This window comes from Hippocampus zosterae, chromosome 5, assembly GCF_025434085.1.
Source record: "Hippocampus zosterae strain Florida chromosome 5, ASM2543408v3, whole genome shotgun sequence".
Classification (NCBI taxonomy): Eukaryota; Metazoa; Chordata; class Actinopteri; order Syngnathiformes; family Syngnathidae; genus Hippocampus; species Hippocampus zosterae.
In genome coordinates, this window is record NC_067455.1 from 1,637,275 (window position 1) to 1,661,939 (window position 24,665).

Below are 24,665 nucleotides of genomic sequence, written 5' to 3' on the forward strand. Positions count from 1 at the left end.
CGTCACGTGAGCCGCCCGTGTGCGTTCCATCTGAGCTCGAAGAGGAGGACGACGGCTTCTCACGCGCGCGCGCGCACACAAACACACACACACACAACACGCGACACAACACACACCGCTCTGCCCGTGACCGGAGCCATCGGGTGCAAATGAGAAAGAGTACAGACAGAGAAGGAGGAAACAACCCCCCCACCCCACCCACCCTCGACACCCACTCCCATCACCACTCGTTCCCTCCTCCCACTTCCACGCGACGGACAAGTGAGCGCGAGAGAGCCCAGAGAGGAAAAACATCAACTTGTCATTTGAACAACAACCGACACTCGTCGATCTCTCAGCCATTTCTTCCCTGCTCGCCAGCTCATCGATCGGCACTTTCTTTTGGAGACTTTTCAACAAGATCCGTCGCTCCGTTTTTTTCAAACGACTGGATATCATTTTCATATTTTTCTTTCTGTTGCGATTTCACACGTTGCATTGTCCCCCCCCCCCCTACACCACTAAATCTGGTGAGATTTTCCACTCATCTGATCTTCCCACACTGTGCTGAGAATAACAATTTGAACCCCCCCTGGACCCCCCCTCACCCGAGGAGTGCAATGGAATACCTCGAGGCAAACAGTCCTGCAAGGGGATAAAAGGGACCTTGCGTGTCATCTCATCGGAAAAAAGGTAATAAAAGCTGCATGTATGGTTAATATTATATTTGTCATTATAATTCTTGACAGTAGTAGCACAATAAACAACTCTCCTCCGCCCCCCCCCCCCTCTCTCTCTCCGCTGCATGTGCAGTCATCCAAACTGCCATCGGTAGCTCCCTGCGGTCGTCTTACCTCGTCCCTTCCCACCACCCACCTCCACCTCACAGGTGTCTCTTCGTGACCCCTCCCCAACTCCCCCCGGACCCCCTCCAATAAGGCCCAGGATGTCCAGGCAGCTCACACAGCTCCCCACCCCGGACCTGCCGGCAGGCGCTAGCCCACAGTTTGGGAGTTGCACGCAGCCGGCGGTTTCCCTCACTGGGGGGCACCTCAACTCCATGACGGGTCTCAAATCGCTCCTGCAGCATCCCATGAAGGGGGACCAGCGCTTGAGAAGCCCCTGCGATCTCAAAGGTGGGTTCTTGTTTATGTTGCGCACCACGTGACCCCCGCCCCCCCTCTCCCCCGCCTACACGGCGATGAAATCATCGTTCCACCTGATGCTTGCTATCGGTACATAGATGCGTCATTAATCCATCAAAATTCATGATGGATGAGCATAATCCCCCCCCCCCCCCCGTCCCCCTCGGACGAATCGCTTGGCAATAACAATCCGGATTACAATGTGCGTTGACATTCAAGGCATGCATTCTGATCTCCCGCCGCGGTGAGGGACGGCTCGGGAGCTTGTCGGCCGGAATCTAGCAAACTGGTCGTGGCTCTCGTATTAAATACGCTGCTTCTGTCGCCATCTGTGAGTTGTGTGCGGGGGGGGGGCGGTTGGAAGCATCTGAAGGACTTTGCGCCCAAGCGAGTCTCGTTGGAAACATTGTTTGAATTAGATGGGTGCTCCAAGGCAAGTGATTTGCTTCACGGTGCCAAATCCTGATCTGTTGACCAATCACACGCAACAATGGGCACACCCTGGCAACTCGGACATTGGAACCCCCCCCCCCCAAAAATGTTGGGAAAGCAAACTCTACGGGGCTTCAGGTTCTCCATCCTTCGTTCTTCGAGTCTGGTACAAAAAGGCTCGCAGGGTGTGGTGGAGCCCATCCCAGCAGTCTTCGGTCAGTCGGCGGGGGGGGGGGGGGGGGGGGGGGGGGGGGGGGGGGGGGGCGGGGGGGGGAGTACAAAAACAAACAACCGTTCACGTTCACACTCGCACCTATTGACAATTTAGAGTACTCGGTTCACCCGTCGTGCATGTTTTTGGAATGTGGGTGGAAAACGGAACACCCGGAGAAAAGCCACGCAGGATTGTGGCGACGGGTCGACCGACCGCCTCGCCACCCTCAATTCGGTAGACCTTATCGGGCATAATATCAAAGGGAACCAACTAAATGTTGGGCAAGGAAGCCCAAAAAAAAGCAGACCGGACCAAAATGAACTCAACCATTCAGAACCAAATATTGCCGCTTGCTGTAAACGGGGCTTGAGGCTCCATTACTGTCCCTCAAGATCCAATTTAGTAGACCCCGAAAGACAAATTGTTGGGCTCCAAGTTGCAAGTTTGACAATAGAAACGCCAAACAAGGGTACCAGTCTCCACTTTTAGCCTCCGAAGGGATATTGGCGGGCCTTCAAGGTGACCCTTGGAACCTTGGACCAAAGTTCAAGGGTGTTCCCGAGTTGTAAAACTCAAAGGTAAAAAGGTACCCGCCCAAGTCCCAATATGATAACTCCCCCCCCCCCCGGCCGGTCCAAATGCTCGGCATCACCTTCAAAGCAACCCCCCCCCCCGTCCTAAAACCCTTTCAGGTTTTCCCGTTGTTGCTAATCCGATGCTAACGATTCGCGCCTCTTGTTGATCGCTAGACAAAGATCGATCAATGGACCTGGACGAAGACTCGATGGGAGTGTGCTCCATGAGGAACACGTCCGGATTGGCCGCCGGCGGCGGCAACGGATGCAACGGCGCAAGCGGCGGTGGCAATTTCAACCAGTTCCTGGGCCCCCTCTTGTGGGATCGCACCCTCCCGGCGGACGGGGGCCTCTTCCAGCTGCAGTACATGGACTTGGAGGAGTTTCTGACGGAAAACGGAATGGGCAGCATGCACAGCAACAACAGCTCCAGTTCGGCGCAGATCCCCTCCCAGAGCTCCCAGTCCGCAGTGCCCAACCAGAGTTCCCAGTGCCTACCGCCCCCGTCCCCGCCCGGATCTTCGTCCTCGTCGCCTTCGTCTTCCTCCTCCCCGTCCCTGCTGGGATTGGAGGTGGCGCAGCCTCAGAGCCTGACCGGAGGAAACGACTGTTTGCACGGTGAGTTTGGAGCCGGGAATGGGGGGGGGGGGCAAAGCCGGGAATGTGTGTGTGGGGGGGGGGGGGGGCAAAGCACTTTTCGGTCCCGTGGAATCAAAGTGAAGCTTGACAAGAGCATCGAAATAGACTTGAGCATTGAAACAATGCCCGAAATTCACCCCCCCCCCCCCGCTGCGCCCCCCCCCCCCCCCCCCCAGGGTTCAAATCTGCTCCCTTTAGCTCCTCCGTGGCAAAACAGACCACGAGATTGAAATATTAGCAGTCAGCTTCAGGATTTTGCATGTGATCAATGTTCCCTCAAGTGTCTGAACACGATCAGCGTTCAACCCGGGCCAATTATTAATATTCGCCGTCACGGGGGGGGGGGGGCGGGCAAGCGGGGTCAAAACTCTTTCTGGAAGCGAGACAGCGAGAGAGAGAGAGAGAGCAGCGCGTGGAGAGTGTGTTTATGATTGCGTGTCTTTAAATCTCCTCTCACTTCACACGCCACGGCCATGTGCACGCGTCGCTACACGTGCCGAGGCTGCCTGAGTCGGCTGGAGTGAGAGAACTCAAGGCGGGCCGGTACACATGGAGGAGGAGTCCGCACGGAGGGGGGGTGGGGGGGTTGGAAGGGGAGGGGAGGGCCGCGTCGGGCTACAGGAAGACGGCCGCTAGTGGAAACTCTGGACATTTGATCGCCACGGAATCATGTGAGCAAATATCAAATATGACCCTTGAAACCACGGTCGGAGCTTGAAATGAATCTTATATTTTTGTCTAAAAAAAAAAAAAAACAATTCGGTCATCTTCATGATTATCGTCAGCGTTCTTTTGTGATTGGCTCGGAGAATCGCATTCCTTCTCTGCGGGGGCCGCCTTTCAACACGTTGCTCGGCGGCCATTTTGTCAGTTCCTCGGCCTGTCACGTCAAACGGAATGATGAGATCTTACGGAAGGAAGCAAATTGGGCTCATTCGAGCGTAGATCTGTGCCGGAGTTCCAGCTGGGAAAGATGTTCCCGTTTTGAAAGGCCCGGGGACGGAGCCCGCGCACATTCCAACGCAGCCCTGCGGCCGCAGGTGGCCGCTGCGCCGACCGCTTCCTGCTAGCAAGCGCGAGCCGGGAAGGAAATAAAAAATACCACCAAAAAAACAAAAAACAATTCCAAACAATTAAGGCTTGATGGTGGAAAGCGTGACTTCCGACTATCATTGATGAATTGCATCATGATTTTCCATCCCTTTTATTCCAAAGCAGAACATCATTTCAAAATGGATGCTTGGAAAACGTTTTCTTTCAAATATCACCAAAGAGAAACCTGACGGGATCGTTTGGGATGATGAAACATTCGTGCCAGTCGCACTGACCCATCAACATTGTTAAGAAACAAACGCGACAAAATCTCGTCAACGATCCATCGCCGATCAAAATATTTGGCGCAATGATCGATTAGTTGTCAATCAATCGATGACCTGTGGCACGTCGAGCTCGTAACTTACATTTGGCCCGCATCACAATCTCAAAAACTGTCCTTTGGATTTACTTCATTTGGACATGATGAAAATGTGTTTAACTAACAGATCATCAAATTAATATTTTCAAGGGACAGAGAATGTATTCTGCATTACCTAACGCCCCCCCCCCTAAAAAAAATCCCTTTCGGGGTTATTTTGTTTTTGTAAAGTCCTCTTAGAGACCCCAAAAATGGGGCTAATTATCATACCTCAACCCCCACATTCGCAGAGTCACACATGAAATGTTTTTGTTTTGTTTTGGTTGTGCAAGCTAGCTCTTCGTCTATTCACTATTTTTGTCATCAGGCCAAAGCATGCGCAATAAAAAAAAAATCACTGCTTTGGTGCCAGTTTGTGGTCATTCTAAACCTTTTTGTTGGGGTGTTAATTGCTTGCAGATTTAGCTTTCATTTTGTTGATTTATATTCGCAGCCATGCCCCTGAGAAGTGTTTTGGTGGGCCGTAGAAAAGATACCAGCGGGTCGTATTTGCCTCGCGAGCCGTATCGCCTCTTCCTTGAAAAGTGACCCGGACTTGTCATTCAAACAGATGAACATTCACCTGAAAGTCCCATCGCAACCATCTGCTTTTTGCATGGATGTGTGGCCATCTTGTTTTTCCCCCCTGTGTACCGCTTAGCATGCCCTGTCAATAGCATCACACCCCGGCCTGGCTAATATCGACTCGCAGCTCTATTTCGGTCCCACGTCCATAACAAATGCCCTCCACGTGTCGAGTGCATGTTTGTGCGACTGTCTGCGGTGCACTGAAGGTACATCACACCTTCAAGCCGGTCCGGAGGGTTCAGTAAAACCCTTTTTGAGGGCCCCTCTTCATTCAACTCGTTTCAAGGGGAGGGGTAGCACGTTACATAACATTTTCCACCTTTAGATCCCTCTGTCCAAACCTCGACAGTAGTTTAATTGATAAAGTAGTAGTAGTAGTAGTACAAGTATTTCTTGCGTAATAGATTATTCATTTTAGAGATGGATTTTGGCTGGAATGCACTTAAGGCAGCTGGAATGACATTTATGGCAGCAAGAACGTATCCCTCTCGCCCCCTCTAGTGGCCACTTTTATGTAACGCTTCATGTGTTTTCTAACCTTTCCCTCGCCAAAGCATATTCAGATTTTTTCGCAAGAATAATCGGAACCTTAAACACAGAACTGACGTCTTCTCTCGTCATCGCAGGGAGCCAGACCAGTATGAACGACTCGTGCGAGTCGCCGTCCTCTTCGTCCTCTTCGCCGTCGTCCTCCTGCCCGCCCCTGCTGACGCCCACGAGCGCCGGGCCGGACGTGGCGGGAATTTTCAACATGGATTCGTCGGACATGGTTCTGTCCAACGGCCCCGATCAGCAAAACTTTGACCCCAGGCAGACCTTCAGTGAAGAGGAGCTGAAACCGCAGCCCATGGTGAAAAAGGCACGCAAGATCCTGGTGCCTGATAACATGAAGGTGAGTGACGTGCGCCATCTTGAAACTCGGCCGCATACAGTGGTAGCTCTTCTTACGAACGTCTCTTCGTACGAAGTGTTCAAGTTGCGAAACGTTTCAACGGGAAAATATTGACCCTTCTTACGAAACGAATTTCAAGATACGAAAGGTAAAAAAAAAAATACAGTATGGTCGGCGTCTCGCAGCTCCGAGTTTTCTGAACGCAACATGCTTATCTGCTATTCTGCTATTGACTATTACCGAGCACCATCCTGGCAAAAAGTGTTCACCAGGTTACCTTGGACGTTTTTCGAAGGATAGTTAAAAGTTGACAAAAGCAAACGTCCTTGGATCAGTTCTTCACAAAAACACTTCTGAGAAAGAACATGGACGAAAGAGGGCAAAAAACGATGAGGACGCAGTTACAAGTGAAATGACCATCATTTTTATTCTTTGCTCTATTCTTTGTTTTTTTTTTTACATGATGCACAACTCTCATTTATACGGCAATAATTTAATTGTAACATGTATTTGTTACATATTTTTATGCTTTAGGAAACATATAAAGTATGTCTGATTTTTTTGGGGGGCGGGGCTTGGAACGAATTAGGGCATTTACATGGAAAATCAATCTCTACTTACATAATTTTCTAGTTCAGAAATTTCTTCCAGAACCAATTAATTTCATAAGCAGAGGTACCACTGTACCACTTTGAGCTTATCCTTCTTTTTAACTCAGTCTATGTATTTTTGTTTCATTGTAAAATGATTTCACCGTAATTCATGTGTACTTTTTTTTCTGTTGCCCCATCTGTCTCTCTCTCTTTCTCGCATCTCATCTCCGCATCTCCTCCTGCACGGTGGTCTTCTCAGGATGAAAAGTACTGGAGCAGGAGATACAAAAACAACGAGGCGGCAAAGCGCTCCCGGGATGCGCGGCGCCTCAAGGAGAACCAAATTTCCGTGCGCGCCGCCTACCTGGAACGAGAGAACGCCGCCCTGCGGCAGGAAGTGGCCGAGATGCGCAAGGAACTGGGCCGGTGCCGCAGCATCCTGAGCAAATACGAGAACCGTCTGGCCGACCAGTGATGAAGGAGGACGACGACGATGACAACGACGAGTGAAATAAGCTGGATTCCTTTTGTCAAACTTTGAAATTTTTGGGGGGGATTACAGGACGGACAGGTCTTGGAATCATGATGACAATGACGATGATGATGACGGTGATGATTTTGAATGTATTCGGGGGATGAGGAGGAAGAAGGCGTGCGGAGCGCAGCTCAGGTGTCTTGTTTTTGTCGAGCTCTTAAAAGTGACGGAGGGAGAGAATAATTTAACAGATGTGACTTTTAAGGCTTTTGCTATTGGAGAATTGTATATTTTTATAAGACTTCAGAAAACAATTAGCGGGAGAGTAGAAATCTGGAAAATAATTTTGTATATTTTCTACATGACTAGAGATGGGGGGGGGGTGATATCTTATGTAAACGGGGTCAGCCATGAATGGGTATTTTCTTTTCTTTTTTTTTTTTTGGACCGGTTGATTCATGCGAGGGCGAGGACGCGTGTAACAGTTGTAATATAGAGAGCAAAAATGATCTTCACGTCGTGTAGGTCAATTTTTTTTGTGGATTTGACTTTTTTTGACAAAGCAACGCAAGCACTTAATGTTTTCTTTGATTTAACCCCCTCGAATCCCAACACATTCTTCGTTATATTTTGGAAAGTTGAGTTAAGACATTTGTGCATCTTTCAACAAAAAAAAAAAAGAAAAAGAAAAAAAAAGAAATAGACAATCCTCTGTAATTATAATCCTCTTTTACTACCCAGGCTAATCCTATCAGACTGGTGAAAGTCGTCGTGATGCTGCTTCTACTTCTACACCTTTCATTCCCATTTTCTTTTCTAATACTAGGGGATGATAAAATTTCCCCGATTTTTGTTTAATTTTATTTTTTTTTACCTCAATGGTACTTAACACCAAAACCTTGACTTTTTACTTTTAAAGCGTCATCATCCTTTAACAGGGCAAATCAAAACGAGAGTGTACTTTTTAACCCAACCAAACAGTAAACAAAGATAATTCCAAATAAAAATAGACAACATTGATTTTTGCAACTATTTTTGCAATTCAGAATATTTTTTTTTAAAAAAAGCGTTTCTCAGGGCAAACGTTTTTGCTACGTCGCTCCAATCGTTTTCTGGAGTGGAAATTGTCCTTCAGTGAGTGTTATCGGAAGGGGTCTTTGCTATTTTGCGCATCTTCCCGATGATGCGTCTCAGATTCCAAGCCAAGATTGCGTCTGTACTTTTTTCTTTCAAGAATTCCCCTCCTGCATCTAACAAACTTTCTGTACCAACACCGCGTTCAGCCGGACAAAGTGAGAGTGCGATTGTAATCCCTGTCATGAGTAATCACCATGACTGCTGTTCTTCTTCTTGTTATGATTATTATGAGGATTATGTTATGGTTGTTGTTCAATATTAATGACTGTTTTTCTTCCTTTGGATGAAAATGATCCACCTTAAAGCACCTTGATACAGTGTGTGACCTCCCCGAAATGAAAGACAATGATCTTCTCACTCTTTGGTATTCCTCAATGTGGCCCACGGACAAAACTGCTTGAATGGAGTTCACCATTGTGTCCCCCCTCCCACTCCCCCAACAAAAAAACAAAACAAAACATGCCTTTCTTTCCAAGACGAGCTCCTCACGAAGTCGCTGGACTTTGCACGGCGTCGTCCTTTGGTTACTTTTCATTCAGCAATTTCTCACCTGTGTCAAGTGGTGGTTTGCACTCTCCCAACAGGACTCTTCTTGATATCTTGACAGATGTGCTTGATCAATCTTTAGAGTGACTCTACATCTGACCCCCTCCCACCTCCCTGGTGACATCAGTGGGCTCAGCCATGTCCGACCCACTATGTGCTGGTTTTATGGATGTAGTTGAGATTTCCCCAGGATGACACCAATAAAAGATTATTCTCATTTAACGACTTTGCTGTTATTTTCCGATCCACTTGTCCTCACAAGGGCCGCAGGTCGTGCTGGAGCCTATCCCAGCTGTCTTCAGGCAGTAGGCGGGGTTACACCCTGAACCGGTTGCCAGCCAATCGCAGGGCACACACTCACACCAAGGGACAATTTGGAGTGTTCAATCAGCCTGCCATGCATGTTTTTAGAATATGGGAGGAAACCAGAGTACCCAGCGAAAACCCACGCTTGGTGACGTGAAGGTTTTTATTATTATTTATTTTTAAAACATTTTTGGGGTGTGGCGAAAGCTACGCAACAAACCAAATCTTCCAAAAATCAACTTCGCAAATGCCAATGGCAGAAATGGCGACCCGGGCTTGGTTGACAAAATGGCGGCCATAACTGTGAATGTGATTTACTCGTCGACAGAGGAAAATATGGTGAGTTTAAAGTAGTGTAAGTTGAGGGGTTTGCAGGTTTTAGATGGATTGCTCTACGTTTAGAATGGGCAAAAAGGAGAGGACGACTTCGTTTGAACACAGCTCTTTTCTCTTTTTATTTTTTTCTCTTCTCAACCTTTCCCCGCTAACGCTCCAATCAACACTCCCCCTTCCGGTAACGACCCGCCTTCCTGTTTTTCTTCTCCAATCACATGTAAGCAACCTAAGAATATTTCAGGACGTATTAAACAGAGGTAACTAACATAAAAGAATATAATGCATGAATATAAAATGATAATAATTAACAATTTAACAAAAGCTTACAGTAGGATTGAGCAGTTTATTGGAATATAATTGTGATTTTGACTTCTCACGGCCATCAAAGCACGATCATTGTTGAAAAACAACAAACGTGCCGAACGGCGGCATGTTTGTATGAAGTTAATGTATTTTCCAAACACCTTGAATGTTCCTGATTTGCGAGCGACAACCATGTGACGAATGTTCGATCTTCTGGCATTAAGCTGCTTAATGACATCACAGTTGCAGTTCACTGTTAGCTCTGCTTGATGCTTTGCACATTGTCTCGCAGTTGTCACTGGGTGGTTCCACCGCACTACGATTAACTTACATTACGAAATGTCCTTCCATACCTATTTGTCATGATACTAATGCAGCGTGTTATACCGGAGACAAATTTCTTGTGTGTTCTACATACTTGGCCAATAAAGATGATTCTGATTCTGAAGCTTTAGAACAATCGCCGATGCTAATGCGAATCAAGTTAATGTACGGTAAGATCCCATCGACAGGCTAATTGTTAGCATCAAGTTCCAGGAGTGAGATTCATTCAAATAATGAATATACACGATCGCTTTACTAACACGTGCAACCAGATGACACAGCAATACTCAAAGGTTTCTATTCTTCCCAAGAAGTGAAAAATGCGTGATATTAATATTATTATTAATATTATTTCGCCACTTTCCTCTCCTGCTCTTTTTTAATCATCATGCTAGTGTGTCTCTGAGCAGGACCCATACTGCCCCTACGAGGCCAAGGCGGGCATAGCAAGGACAACATTGTATTATATTGCTAGTATTTTCACATTCCTTATTTGACTTTCACTTTAGTACTTTACTTTTACTCTCTTACTAACACAACAGGAACAGCAGATGATTATTTCTATGTATTGTGTTGGTATTATTTAAAAAATTGTACTTTATTGCGATACTTTTACCCTTTTACTTAGTTTTGAAATCGGTGAATAATCAGTGGATGGAATATTTTCAAGCAACTCAATTCAATACATTCAATTGAATACAATAATGATATGTCAAATCCAGTTTAATTCGCCTTTATTTGTTGTTCTCACCCAGTACATTCCGATTGAATTCAATGTTAATCGAATTCACTTTTAGCTGCCGACCCTCCTGAAATGAGTGAAAGGTCATCCTGAGTGAAATTTTGGCCTTTTCTCCTCCTCACCGCAGACCGCAAATGTCGCACTCGCTCCCTCCCTTCCAAAACATCCCTCGTTTTCTTTTTGATGACCCCCGCCATTCCCTGTCCCTCCCCTCCCACTCTTCCCTCTTCCCTCCAAAGGCCGCGTGTAGGCATATCCCACCCTCAGAAGGTCGCAGGCCTGGCTTCAAGGATGGACTGTGCACTGCTGCTCCTGTCCCTCATGTGCGCTCTGACTGCAAGCGTGACGCCGCAGGCTACCGCAGGTACAGTAAGCCGTGTATCATCGGCAAAAAAAAAAATGAAAGAGTGATAATGACGGCTATCCGTGCTCAAGACGGTTCAAGGGTTAAATCAAAATTTGAAGTTAATTGTAATTGCACGCTACTGTAAGGAGAGAGTCCAATCTCACAATTTAAAAGCCAAATCCGTGAAGACACGATGCAATATTTATGTATTTGTCAGGTAAAATACGTATAAATATGAACTGCACTGCCATCATTCAACGTGTTTCACAATGGTGTATGTGCCCTCCGCATATGTACTGTACACCGTGTTTCCATGATGAGTGTTGCATGTGACCGTGGCACGTGTGTGTTTTGGTTTTAGAAGAAGAAGAAGAAAAAAAAAACGTGTTTCCATGTGTCTGACATACAGCAGCGCACACACACACACACACGTTTTCATTCCTGGACAGTAATCGCATCTCCTCGTTCCGTGCCCTCTTCCTCCTCCAGTGTTGTGTCGGTCGGGAGGTTGGCATGCTACGAAAAACAAGCATTTGGCTGTGGGACATGTGATATGGTGGCTTATTCAAAAAAGGCAAGAAAAATGAATGAGGCTTTGAAACTCGGTGATCAAAGCAACTGAAAGCTGTGATGCCACTTCTCTGAATGTTAAAAAAAAAATAATCACACAAACCCAAGCACCATCTGTTCATCTAAACATATAATATATTTGTATATATATTTATTATTATTAGGGATGAGTGAGTACTGCGACCAGGTTTCAGGTTACAAGCTTCATTTCATGGTATGGGGTGTTTGTGAATGATGCCGATACCAGCAACCGATACAAAGAAAATGAATCGTACATCAAATAAGTCTTTTTATGCCAGTAGTTGGTGCTCCACTACGGCCGTTTGACACTTTGGTGAATCATCAAGTGCGTCAGAAAGTCATTGTCCTCTTTGACATTTTCCTGATCTAAGTATTAATAGTATTGGTGAGTCCTGAAGAATGATTACAGATATTGGTACTGGTTGGGAAAAAAAAAGCGGTCGCAAACTTCCCAAATTATAATGATTTTCATTATTTGATCTTCATTGAAATCGGAGAATGGGCAAACTTTTTTTGCATTTGCCACAAATTGCCCCCCCGCAAATCGAATCACTCCAAAGGCAACCTGGGTGGTGAACATTTGGCCGGGCCCACCCACACTGAATTCACTCCTTCGTCAAACACAACACAGAGCAGAAGAGGCCAACAAAATCTCTTTGTGGACTTTGAGGTGTTTGCTGTTTTTACAAGTAGGGGGGAGTCGGGGGGGGGGGGGGGGGGCTGGGGGTTCATGACCGCAGGGTGGCAAAACAAAAGGCCAAATGCCAGGAAATGTAACGTGTGTGTGTGTGTGTGTGTGTGTGTGTGTGTGTGCGCAGACTCGTGCCCGAAGAGACTCGTTGGAGACGAGCGGAGGAGGACGTGTCCCCGTCCGTGCAAAAGCGACCGAGACTGCGGCAGCAAGCGGCAGTGCCTGTGCGACGGACAGTGTGGGCTCAGCTGTGTGGCTCCAGGTAGCTGATTTCAATCTGCGTGTGTGTGCGTGCGTGCGTGCGTGGGTGCGTGCGTGGGTGTCCTGGCCCAGTTGTTGTTGTCGTGTTTACTCACAGCTGTGTCAACACACTTGGTGCCCGTCATCGACTTGCATCAGAAGGATGACAAGAGAAACATGTGGTGGAAGGAAAGTATTAGCTCGTGATCCAAAGCATACCACATCAGGAGACATGTAGTGTCATGTGAGGTCGCTCACTGATTGCGATGAATGAAAATGACTTGTGAGGGGTAAAGGGCGATTTGGTGAGGTGGCATCTTGGCCAAGAATAACATATTACCTTTCAAACACACATTTAAAAAAAAAACCCAAAACCACTCACACATACCAAAATAGTTCCATGAGGGACTTAACCTGTACAGTGTATTTATTTTGGGATGGTTTTCATTTACACTTTGAATTTCTTTCACACCACAATTTTTGACTCTCATATGAACAAAAGCGAAAAGGCATGTGGGAGAATCTTTTTCAAGTGCCTGATTTTTTTGGTGTTTTTTTTTTTTTTTAGTAAATGTTTTTGGTTGTGCCTGAAAGAGTTTCTTGACTTGAGTGGTTGTGTGTGTGTGTGTGTGTGTGTGTGTTACTGTTCTTCCTACCATTATGTACATGAAATGGTGGTTCCTACAGTTATTTTTTTTTTTTGGGGTGGCCATTAGAAAGTGACTTGAGAGAGTGGTTTTGTGAGAGTTTTTTCAAGTGTAAAAGCTTTTTTTGTTGCCTTTTTTTTGGTGGGTGTTGGTGTGAAAGTGATGAGTGTGTGTGTGTTTTGCATATGAGAGTTTTTGGGTGAATGTGTGAGTACCTTTCACATGTCTGTGATTTTTGGTGAGTGTGGGGGTTTATCGGTGGAATGTGGGAGTTTATAGGTGTCTGTGAGTTCTAGGGTGAATGTGTGGCGGGTTTTTGATGATGGTGAGAACCAAGTAGCATTCAAGATTTGAGATTCTTTGAACACAATTTTATTCACTCCTCAGTGCTTCTGATCAGATGGAGACCAGCAAAGGCCTGCTGACCGTGTTGCCCTTACACCCCTCCCACCCCCCCCAGGTCGCACTTGCCCCTGGCCGCTGCCCCACAGAGAGGACGCCGTGGTCAGCCTGCTCTCCCCCACTCACGCCTTTTCCGCCTTCCTGGAAGTGCGATGCAAGCCGGGCTTTGCCTTACCGAGTGGCCTGGATTTCACCATTCGGCGTTGCCAAGGCGACCGTCGGTGGAGCGGAGACGAGCCCATCTGCACAGGTAAAGGCACGGGGGGGGGGAAATTTCGCTTCGGATCCGATTTTGGCGCTCACGATTCAATGAACCTGATTGGTCAACGGCATTATTGACATTTCAAAGTTGGCTCATCTCATTCGGTAGTCAGCCAACCACCAGGGGGCGAACACATCGCCGAGGCTTTGTTTAAACTGGCCAAAAAAAAAAAACAAGCGAGTGCATCCTGCTGAGTCATGGCAAGAGAAGGCGGCAGAGCAAACATTGTTGGAGTTGAAGTTGAAGTTGAGGATTTGGACATTGACTCGTTTGGACATTAACCGCATATTTCTTCAGTTAGACCTTGGTACATTGTTTTATTATTATGTACTTTGTGTGTGTGTTTGTTTGGTTTTGTCGAACAAGTAAGGCAAAACATGAACCGGGAAAACAAGAGATAACATGACACACACAAAAAAACAAAAAATACCCAAACATACCTTAAAATAATCTGAACAAGCATCATGCAGATCATAAGACATTCTAAAAACCGGATTAGTTTTAAAGTTGTATTCTCGACTGAAAACGGCTCCCATATTCTCAACTCGGCTCAAATGTATTTATAGAGCACTTTAAAACAGCCATCGCTGTATACAAAGTGCTGCACGTGGAGCAAATATCAAACATACGACAAAAAAATAAGAACTGAATAACGAAGACGGCAGAAAGCACAAAACAGTCAAACTAAGATCAAGTCTGAGTCATGACGCGTCAAAAGCCAAAGAATACAAATGAGTTTTAAAGATGGGCGGTGTACGGGTCTTGTTCGGCGGGAGCTCATTCCAAAGAGAGGGAGCGGCAACGGAAAAGGCTCGCTCACCTCTGAGCCTCCGCTAAGTTCTCGCTAGCTTTAAGAGTGTCTGGTCCGCAGACCCGAGGCGGCAGGGCGGGTGTGGAGAGCGGTAAGGTGGAGCCGGGCCATTTGCGGGTTTGAAAACAAGTAATGGGATCTTGTGTGTTGAAAAAGAGTCAAAATAAGTATTTTTTTTCCCCCCAAACATGATAAAGGATTGTGATAAATAACCGTGATTTGTGGTTAATTGTGATTAGCAGTCCGTTTATTCCTTCACGCTGTTTTGTCGCATTTCATGATGATTTTACACCTTTCTTTATTAAATAAAAAAGCAAGAAAAAGGTGTGGCTGAAATAGATTAATGAAATTTCAATTCAAGTTGAAATAGGAAGTCACAGTTTCACTGAGTAATTACATTCATTCATTCATCTTCCGAACCGCTTCATCCTCACTACGGTTGCGGGGGGTGCTGGAGCCTATCCCAGCCGTCTCCGGGCAGTAGGCGGGGGACACCCTGAATCGGTTGCCAGCCAATCGCAGGGCACACAGAGACGAACAACCATCCACGCTCACACTCACACCTAGGGACTATTTAGAGTGTTCAATCAGCCTGCCACGCATGTTTTTGGAATGTGGGAGGAAACCGGAGCACCCGGAGAAAACCCACGCAGGCCCGGGGAGAACATGCAAACTCCACACAGGGAGGCCGGAGCGGGAATCGAACCCGGTACCTCTGCACTGTGAAGCCCACGTGCTAACCACTGGACTACCGGGCCGCCGTGGCTGAAATAGATTAATGAAATTTCAATTCAAGTTAAGTTGAAATAGGAAGTCACAGTTCCACTGAGTAATTACTTGTTGTTGTTTTTCGAGCAGACGCGTGCGCATGTGTTCAAAGAGTGAAAATCGCTCTTGTGTTGTGTCGGCGACAGACAAAGTAGAAACGCGTCCTCAAGAATGAAAGCCATTGTGTTTGACTGGCCTCCTCGTCGCCATGGCGACCACGGCGACTGAAAAAAAAAAATATTTTGCAGTCAGCCTTGCACCTTAACTGTCAACGCTTGCACAACAACTCTTTTCTTGGAAAGAGAAAACTGTTCTCCGCAACACTCGGCACAGTGGTTGCGGTTTTCGTGCTTAATGGCGACACGATCGCGATGCAAATGAGCGAGTCGCGATACCAAATATCAGTATCGGGCCGATACCGGCTTTATTTCAAGGTGTCGGGTACTCGTGCAGACGGCAAACCGTACATGATGTGTTTTGGGAATGTGGCAGGAAGTCGGCGCCAGCAGGACATCCAAACGTTGCCCAGATTCGAACCCGCAACCACTCGCCTGTCAGGCAGACACACTAACCGCTCTGACGGCGTCTCACCTTGAACGAATGCGCTTCAAAATACGTCACACGAGTCAACGTTGGCTTGCCGAGTACAATCCCACTACTCCCTCACGGCGCACTTAGTGGCGGCATAAAACGCTTTTTTCCCAAAACTCGAGGCTTATTTTTACACTTTCCGAGGTCAGATCTTTTCCAGCCACGGGAAGGCCGTTGAAATGTTGAAATCGGGATACCGTCGCCGGCTCCGTGCACGGTGTTGAGTAGCCGCGCTGCCGAGAGACGGCCAGAAGGTAGGTGGATTTGAAAAACGTGCGAGAGCCGCTTTGCAACCGCGCGTGCGTGCACGTATGCGCGAGCGCGCCCGTTGGAGCTCCTTCATGCCTGCTGAGAGGTTGTGGGCGGCCGATCACTGTCAAAGTGGCACACAGAGATGCGAGTCTCGATGTGTGTGTTTTGCGGTGAGGGGGGGGGGGGTTCATTGTGTGTGTGTGTGTGTGGGCGGCCCATCACAGTCCACAGAGTCAAAGAGGGAGCGAGAGAAAGAACTGTGCCGGTCATGCTGCTTGAGGCCTTTCTCTTCAGCGCTCATCTCCTTCTCCCTCTCATCCTCTGCCACGCGAGAGGCCTCCGATTGGCGCTCGCTCGACAAACGGCAGGCAAAAGTGGCGTTGAGGCGCTGGGGGGCTTGAGTTTGAGGAAAAAGTGCCTTTTATAACCACTGGTGGGAAGTAACTGAGTCCTCTCGAGGGATTTCGGGTTTTTATCGCGAAAGGGAATCATCCAGATAGTTGTCGGGATAAAAATGGAGAATAATGAAGAAACTTTTGGACACGGCTCATGTACTGTTATCGCTACGTGTTGGATACTATAGGTATGTTAACGCAGGTCAACAGCAAGCCAAACTCATTTATTCATGAGCCAGGAAACTGAGCGTCTTGCTCCTTTATTACGGTCTTCTTGACGGCGTACAGTGAACAACTGTGACATCGACTCAATGAATTGCAGAGTGAAACTGAAATGAACAGATTTAAAACACGCATTAATATTGTGTACACAAATACAACACAAATCGTCAGGTGTTTAACAAGGACATAAATACAGCTCAAAATGTGACAAATAACGATAAACAATGCATTTTCGCAGCACCTTCGCATGCTAATTAGCTTGTTAGCACCGATTTAGCATTGTCGCTACGTCGTTAGCAACACTCTAAACTAGCGAATTTCCAATAACAATCTCTGAAACACATTTCTAAATAATGATAAACAGGAGCAGACTTACAGCCATTGCTTTCGAAGGTGAAACGAAAGGAATATAACTCAGGAGGACCAGTTGCAACCATCACGGTCACGCTTTCTGTAATGAGTCGTCTGTTGAAACATGACGTCTGCTACAATACAATACAATACAATACAATACATGCTGATTTATATAGCGCTTTCACAACAGCGGCAGCTGTAACAAAGCGCTTTACAAAACAGTTAACATAAGGTAAAATAATAAACACAACACATAACATAAAACATGGACAGTCGTCCAGTCCTAACCACTTTTCCGTCACACGCTTTGTTGTTTGAAGCGGTTTGAGATGAAAGAGGAGAGAATCAAAGTGTCCTTTAACCAGTGGATCAGAGACGTCATGCTCAAAATGTGCACACGTCGGCTACAAGCTAAGTTTCAAAGTCAACAAGAAGCTGTAGCATCCATTGCCGAAAAAAGAGATTGGTTCACTTCTCCTGTCCCATGGAAATCCATTTCAATTCCAAGCGGCGACTCACGGTTCCAAATACCTACCCACAATGCACCGCAATAACTAAATGAATATTCTAAACGGAATTACTATTCATGAAATTACCCAAAACTTTTACTGTGGGCAGAACAGCTCAGCTTATTTGATTGATCGAGTTTTCTTTCTACATATATGGCAAGTGCGTCTCGTGCCAGCCTTCAAAAGCACCCTAATGCGAAAAAAAACACGCGTTAGCTCATGAGCTATTTTAGTATTATTTGGCTACAATGTTAGCAAAGCATTGGCAACGTATTTTGGATAGCCTTAACGCTGCGCTAATGCTAGCTGGTTCTTCTCGTGACAGTTCTGTCCAAGTGCTGCCTGTTGTGAAGCGGCTCAGCTTCTTTGATTGATCGAGTTTTATTTCCGCATATATGGCGAGTGCGTCTCGTGCCGGCCTTCAAAAGCACTCTAATGCGAAAAAAAACACGCGTTAGCTCATGAGCTATTTTACTATTATTTGGCTACGATGTTAGCAAAGCAACGGCAACGTATTTTGGATAGCCGTAACGCTGCGCTAATGCTAGCTCGTTCTTCTCGTGACAGTTCTGTCCAAGTGCTGCCTGTTGTGAAGCGGCTCAGCTTCTTTGATTGATCTAGTTTTATTTCCGCATATATGGCGAGTGCGTCTCGTGCTAGCCTTCAAAAGCACTCTAATGCGAAAAAACACGCGTTAGCTCATGAGCTATTTTACTATTATTTGGCTACGATGTTAACAAAGCAATGGCAACGTGTTTTGGATAGCCTTAACGCTGCGCTAATGCTAGCTCGCTCTTCTCGTGACAGTTCTGTCCAAGTGCTGCCTGTTGTGAAGCGGCTCAGCTTCTTTGATTGATCGAGTTTTCTTTCTACATATATGGCGAGTGCGTCTCGTGCCAGCCTTCAAAAGTACTCTAATGCGAAAAAAACACGCGTTAGCTCATGAGCTATTTTAGTATTATTTGGCTACGATGTTAGCAAAGCAATGGCAACGTGTTTTGGATAGCCTTAACGCTGCGCTAATGCTAGCTCGTTCTTCTCGTGACGGTTCTGTCCAAGTGCTGCCTGTTGTGAAGCGGCTCAGCTTCTTTGATTGATCGAGTTTTCTTTCTACATATATGGCGAGGGCGTCTCGTGCCGGCCTTCAAAAGCACTCTAATGCGAAAAAAACACGCGTTAGCTCATGAGCTATTTTAGTATTATTTGGCTACGATGTTAGCAAAGCAATGGCAACGTGTTTTGGATAGCCTTAACGCTGCGCTAATGCTAGCTCGTTCTTCTCGTGACAGTTCTGTCCAAGTGCTGCCTGTTGTGAAGCGAGGCCGGTCGCATTCAATCACTACTCAAAGTATCTGTATGAGTCGGACCGAAATACGTTTTGTCGATACTTCAGTCACCTCTGACTATGCGGCGTCTTTTAGTCTCTGTGCATCGATGCGCCGGTTGCTCCATCATGTAGCTTTGCTTTGTCGAGTGACTGTGATGATACACCTGCTCCGTTGCGCTTTGGTGCTGCTGTGTGTGTGTGTGTGGGAGGCAGCAACAGTGAACTTGAGCTCCAGGCTCTTATTCGCAGCCAACCACCCTCACTTCCATTCTTAGAGATGCCCCCCTCCCCCCCTCCCTCTAAGGCCAGCCCGGCGTTTGATGGCGCTCCCCTTGAGCAACCTGCGCAGCCTCTTGATCTTTTTTATATGCACTCGAAAGTTTTCCAGGAGCCAACAATGCGCGCCGTTACAGAACGACGCTCTTGTGGAGAAGGTGCTCTAACGTGTTACCTAAGAACGGCGGCGGCGGCTTCTATAGAACAAGACCCTCCATTAATGCGTGACCGTTGGCCTCGTACTCGAAGTGCTTCAGCCTCATCTGCGTTGAAAGTCCCGCCAACGTTGTTGCCACCGTCCTTTTTTTTTTTTTTTTTTTAATGGGGTTCATTTCTCCATTTGTGACCTCACTCTCAGATTGTTTGTGTCTGAACACGTAAATTATAATAACAAGCACAACCGTAATACGAATTTACGGTATTTTCCGGACTATTAGTCGCACCAGCCATAAAATGCATAATAAAGAAGACCAAAAAAAATCATACATAAGTCGCATTTTGGAGGGAAATTTATGTGATAAAATCCAACACCAAGAACAGCCATGTCATCTTTGAAGGCAAATAAAACAACAGACTGAATAAGAGTATCGTATGCTAATGCTACATGACGCATAAACAATGAACTGAGAATGTTGCCTGGAATGTTCACGTAACATATTAAGAGTTATTTCGATAACTGTAGCATAATGATGATGCGAACAAGTTGACCAAACCATCAGTGTCATTCCAAATCACTAAATCCAATGAAATCTTCATCTCGGTGTCACTTTTAAGCAAACTCTGCCAACTTCGGAGGTAGAAGAGACGGACGGTGCTTCCTCTTTTACTTCGCTGACGTCAGTCATCGTTTTTTTTTTTCAATGTGGCAATCGTCAACACAGGCCTAGAGCCCCCTCTTGCGGTCTGATGTGAAAATAACATGTCAAATGATCGAATGTGTTTATTATTTCACACATAAGTCTCACTCCCCCCCGGACAAACTATGAAAAAAAACCTGCGACATATATAATGTCAATCTAAAGTTTAAAAATTTTAAAATTTTAAAAATTCATTTAAAAATTGTGATGAAAAATCTAGGCCTCATAAGTCACGCTCCATCGCTTGTCAGTCTTAAATGAACGAATTGATGGATGCGCTCTTCCAGAATCTGCTCTCCCTGCACCGAGCCCGCCGTCGCCGACGTGCCTCCTTCCTCGGGAGGTGACGAGCGCCTTCGCCATCGTGGGCACCGCCGCCGTAGGAACGGCCATCCGCTACAGCTGCCTGTCAGGGTGAGTGAGCTCGGCTGGAGGGGGGAGGAGGGAAGAAAAGAATGGCTTTCAGGCTGCGTTGAGTATGTGAGTAGGCTGCAGATGCGTGTGAACCTGAAGTGCTTCGGGGGTGGATGTGGAGGAAGTGACAGAGCGTGAAGAAGAAGAAGAAGAAGGGATGAGGTGTTTGAGAGCGAGCCGCTTGATGGCTGATGAATGGCAGTCATGCCCTTTTTTTTTTGGCGGGGGGGTCAGGAGTGGAGTCAGAAGAGAAGTTAGCACCCGTAAACACTACGAAGCCCCGGGCAGCAGCTTTTATTCGTCTTTATCCGAAACGGATCATAAAACACTGGTGGGCATATACTTGTTAGCCTCTGTGAAGAACGAGTCAGATGACTGCTCGGATGGACGGTATATCTGTATTATACTGCCCCCAGGTGGCCAAGGCGCACACTCCAGAAGGAGCGGCACAATGTCCACTGAAAAAATGTGGCCCAAAAAAAAAATCTTTAAATAATATTGAGATATGTCTCATTTCCGTATGGTTTTATAGACTACAGTATTATAGATTTTATAACGGAGTTCGGTTGTATTTAACTTTGTTTTGCAATGCGTTTTCATGTAATCTTTCAGATTTTGTTCGATGCATGCATGTTGTGCAAATCAAAACAAGTTTGCTCTTACTGGTTATTATTCTTAGTTTTTTTCTCATAAATTCGATTGAATTAAACCCATTATAGTCCTTCAAGTGGAAATTGAACAGCTGACAAAAATCTGTCCTCTTGGCAGAAATAAAGGGCCCCGAAGTCCAATTTTGCCAGAGTGACGTGTGCCGGCTCGTTCTCTCCCTCCATTGAGCGAAAGGAGTCATGCTTGCAGGCTCATGTTGAATGGCCTCCCTTCCGCACTGACTCATATCCACAGCAGAAAGATGATGTGGATGTGAGCCACACGGAAATGAAAGGGGATGCTGCGGAAACGGAATCATTCACACCTTTAGACACCCCCCCTCCCCCATCCCCCGCCCTCTGTTCATGTTTTGACGCCTATCCCGGCCGTCACATGTCACTCACCAGCCATCTGCCCGCCGCTCTCTCTCTTCCCCGCACAGGGTCGACATAGTCGGAAGCAGTGAGAATTACTGTCGGGACAATCAAACCTGGCAGTATCCGCACCCCATCTGTAAAAGTAAGTGAGCAGCGCATGGGAACACCAGCCATGTTTGTTTGCTTTTCACCTTTTATTTCCTCCTCCACGTGCACGCTGGCCCGATGGCATCGTATGATGATGAAGATGATGATTTTTCAACGTAACCGGAAACGCAAAGCTTCCAAACGTCGGCCTTTCTCCCCGACGCCGTCAGTTTCACAGAGCTTTACTGCCCTCTAGCGGTGGCATATGACACTGCGCTCATTATGAAAAGAACTGCATCATGCAGTCTCGTCTCATCTGACCCATCACGTGTGACAAATCTATTCATGTATTTGATTCTTTTTATTATTGCTGGGTCATGAATTTCTAATATTAGAGACATTCATAGAGAAATATTCATTCATTCATTTTCCTAACCGCTTGATCCTCACTAGGGTCGCGGGGGGTGCTGGAGCCTATCCCAGCTGTCTCCGGGCAGTAGGCGGGGGACACCCTGAATCGGTTGCCAGCCAATCGCAGGGCACACAGAGACGAACAACCATTCACACTCACACTCACACCTAGGGACAATTTAGAGTGTTCAATAGAGAAATATTCGAGAATGAAAAAGATTTTGATGGAATAAAACACGAGTTTTTGTTGATCATGTTGGTGACTGCCCGGTACGAACCACCAAAAATGTCTTTGTGCGCACGGGTCAGAGGTGTACTGTGAGCCTCCTCGCGAGGTGGCGGAGGGCTACGTGGTGGCCGTGCAGAAGACGGAGTACGAGGTGGGCTTTGACATCCATTACCTCTGTAAGAAAAACTTCCACCTGGATGGACCGCAGAAGGTCACCTGTTTGTCTAGCGGCAGCTGGAGCGCGGCGCCCCCATCCTGCAGAGGTGAGTGACGTGCCGAGTGTGATGGGGGTGGGGGGGTGGGGGTGACGTATCGTAGGGGGTCACCAATTCCGGTCCTCCGGGGCCCCGATCTGGGATGGTTTAGATCATGGTGTCCAAACTTTTTGCCAAGGGGGCCAGATTTTATGTGGTAAAATGTCGGGGGGCCGACCTTGGCTGACAACAATATTGTTCAACAAATTTTAGTAAGCCAGTAAGGATCATTTGAAATATGACATATCAGTCAATCTAAACACGGAGTGATGTCTTGTTAACTCGTGAGTGATGCCCTCTAGTGTCTAAATGCTATTACTCATTTAGTGAATGCTATTACTCATTTAGCCACTAGAGGGAAGCAGTAGTCTATGAAACATCACTCCCCAGTCTACGAGACCTCAGTCAATGCAACACGTGTTCCATTGCGCCCAACCTGCGGGCCAGACGGCACTGATTTTATGACAGGGGCCGAGGGCCGGATGAAATTCGACCGCGGGCCGGATTTGGCCCGCGGGCCGGACTTTGGACATGCCTGGTTTAGATGATGTCCTCCAACACAAGTGATTCAAATGAGCAGGCTAATAATAATAATAATAATACATCACAAATGTCTGCTTTTGCCAGCCCGCTGCCCCATCCCTGCCACGAGAAGCCGCGTGATGATTGACGGCGCCAAGCGGTGGCCTTCCGACATCACAGACGCGATGGTCCCTCACGGAGTGAACGTGACGTTCTACTGCAAACACCCTCACAAGCAGTGCAGCTTCAGCGCCTCGCGGACGTGCTTCGACGGCCAGCTGCAGCCGCCGGCCTGCTACCTCGGTAGGGCGTCCGCGTGCATCTCACGCGCTCTCGCTTCTTCTCAACCGGACCCCGGTTGTCGATGGTTCGAGGTTGCTGCTGCCGTGATTTGCCTGAGCCCGTGTTTGATTCGCAGAGCCCACCTGGCTGCAATTTCAACTCTTCCCTCACCGGCTGGTCTCCGAGATTGAAGCGTGCGCCGACGCCGACGTGGGGACCTTCTGATCTCGTAGCGCACTCGTGACACATAAGGCCGTCAACGCCTACTGTTGCTGTGGATCAGAGGGAAAAACTAACTGGTCCGGGACTCCTGGCGTATGGTGTGAGCCCTGATCTGACAATTTGCACCCATCTCTTCCAGAAGGGAAGTTTGGAATTACACACACACACACACACACACACTGTTTGTAATATTTCTTAAAACAATTATGTTTTGACAGTACCACAAAATTAATATGACCTGTCAAAAATCATCCACGAGTGCATGTTTTTTTTTTTTTTGCCAGACACAGTACAAAATAATTCGAGGCTTTGGATGGGTCCTGAAGACAACTTTTTTTTCCTCCCTCAGCTCATTTTCATCATGCACTCATGTCAAGTCATAATGACTGTTTGAACAAATATGACAACAAGTTTGTTTTTAAATTGCAACTAATCCCCCTTTTATACAAAACACCAAACCTATCCGGTAATGATCCTGCGATTTATTGTAAATAGCAATCACCGTGACCCCATGGTTACGCATACACCGAGTGGATATTTCATTAGGTACACCCAGAAATAGAAAAATCTGCGTTCACGAGATAGGGGGGTGAGGGCAATTTGTATAGCACCATTTATATTACAAGCAAATCCATAGTGCTTTACATAGGCAAAGAAATAAATACATTAAAAACATGAAACTCAAGACAAAAGTCAAACATAAAATGACAAAACACATGAAATAAATAGAAGCAACATGGTGAAAGTAATATTTTGATTTATTTAAAAAAAAGAAGAAAAAAAAAAAGAAACGAACGCACGAGACTACATCTCACACATTCTTCGCTATGCTAGCTACACCGTAGCAGCTCCTGTCGGTGAGCTTTCTTCTTCTCTGCTCGACGCGGGACACATCAAATATTTGATAAATTTTTGTAGTTTTTTTTTTTTTTTAGTGACTGGAGTGATTTGAAATAAAGTCAATATGGACTAGAATTCCCCCCTGACTCTTTTTTTTTT

The 24,665-nt window shown here is 46.6% G+C and overlaps 2 protein-coding genes across 2 annotated transcripts; both read left to right on the plus strand.

The window, feature by feature from the left end:
• The first annotated feature begins 52 nt into the window (after positions 1 to 52).
• On the plus strand, positions 53 to 8,890 carry dbpb (D site albumin promoter binding protein b). The gene is made up of 5 exons (XM_052065255.1): positions 53 to 672; positions 793 to 1,115; positions 2,520 to 2,963; positions 5,652 to 5,917; positions 6,770 to 8,890. The coding sequence occupies exons 2-5, from the start codon at positions 926 to 928 to the stop codon at positions 6,983 to 6,985; spliced, it is 1,116 nt and encodes a 371-aa protein (XP_051921215.1). The 5' UTR covers positions 53 to 672; positions 793 to 925; the 3' UTR covers positions 6,986 to 8,890.
• A 1,194-nt stretch (positions 8,891 to 10,084) lies between these two features.
• ntd5 (ntl-dependent gene 5) lies at positions 10,085 to 24,328 on the plus strand. The gene is made up of 9 exons (XM_052065262.1): positions 10,085 to 10,230; positions 10,919 to 11,043; positions 12,435 to 12,569; positions 13,655 to 13,846; positions 20,508 to 20,634; positions 21,725 to 21,801; positions 22,467 to 22,649; positions 23,268 to 23,465; positions 23,581 to 24,328. Exons 2-9 carry the CDS (start codon positions 10,971 to 10,973, stop codon positions 23,667 to 23,669), a joined length of 1,074 nt encoding a protein of 357 aa, XP_051921222.1. The 5' UTR covers positions 10,085 to 10,230; positions 10,919 to 10,970; the 3' UTR covers positions 23,670 to 24,328.
• Positions 24,329 to 24,665: the final 337 nt, after the last annotated feature.

Excerpts from the sequence above, each read along its gene's own strand:
- dbpb (XM_052065255.1), top strand. The coding sequence starts at position 926 with ATGTCCAGGCAGCTCACACAGCTCCCCACCCCGGACCTGCCGGCAGGC. Across the intron at positions 1,116-2,519 it reads AAGCCCCTGCGATCTCAAAG|ACAAAGATCGATCAATGGAC; the intron begins GTGGGTTCTTGT and ends GTTGATCGCTAG. Across the intron at positions 2,964-5,651 it reads AGGAAACGACTGTTTGCACG|GGAGCCAGACCAGTATGAAC; the intron begins GTGAGTTTGGAG and ends TCGTCATCGCAG.
- ntd5 (XM_052065262.1), top strand. The coding sequence starts at position 10,971 with ATGGACTGTGCACTGCTGCTCCTGTCCCTCATGTGCGCTCTGACTGCA. Across the intron at positions 20,635-21,724 it reads CGCTACAGCTGCCTGTCAGG|GGTCGACATAGTCGGAAGCA; the intron begins GTGAGTGAGCTC and ends TTCCCCGCACAG. Across the intron at positions 22,650-23,267 it reads GGCGCCCCCATCCTGCAGAG|CCCGCTGCCCCATCCCTGCC; the intron begins GTGAGTGACGTG and ends TGCTTTTGCCAG.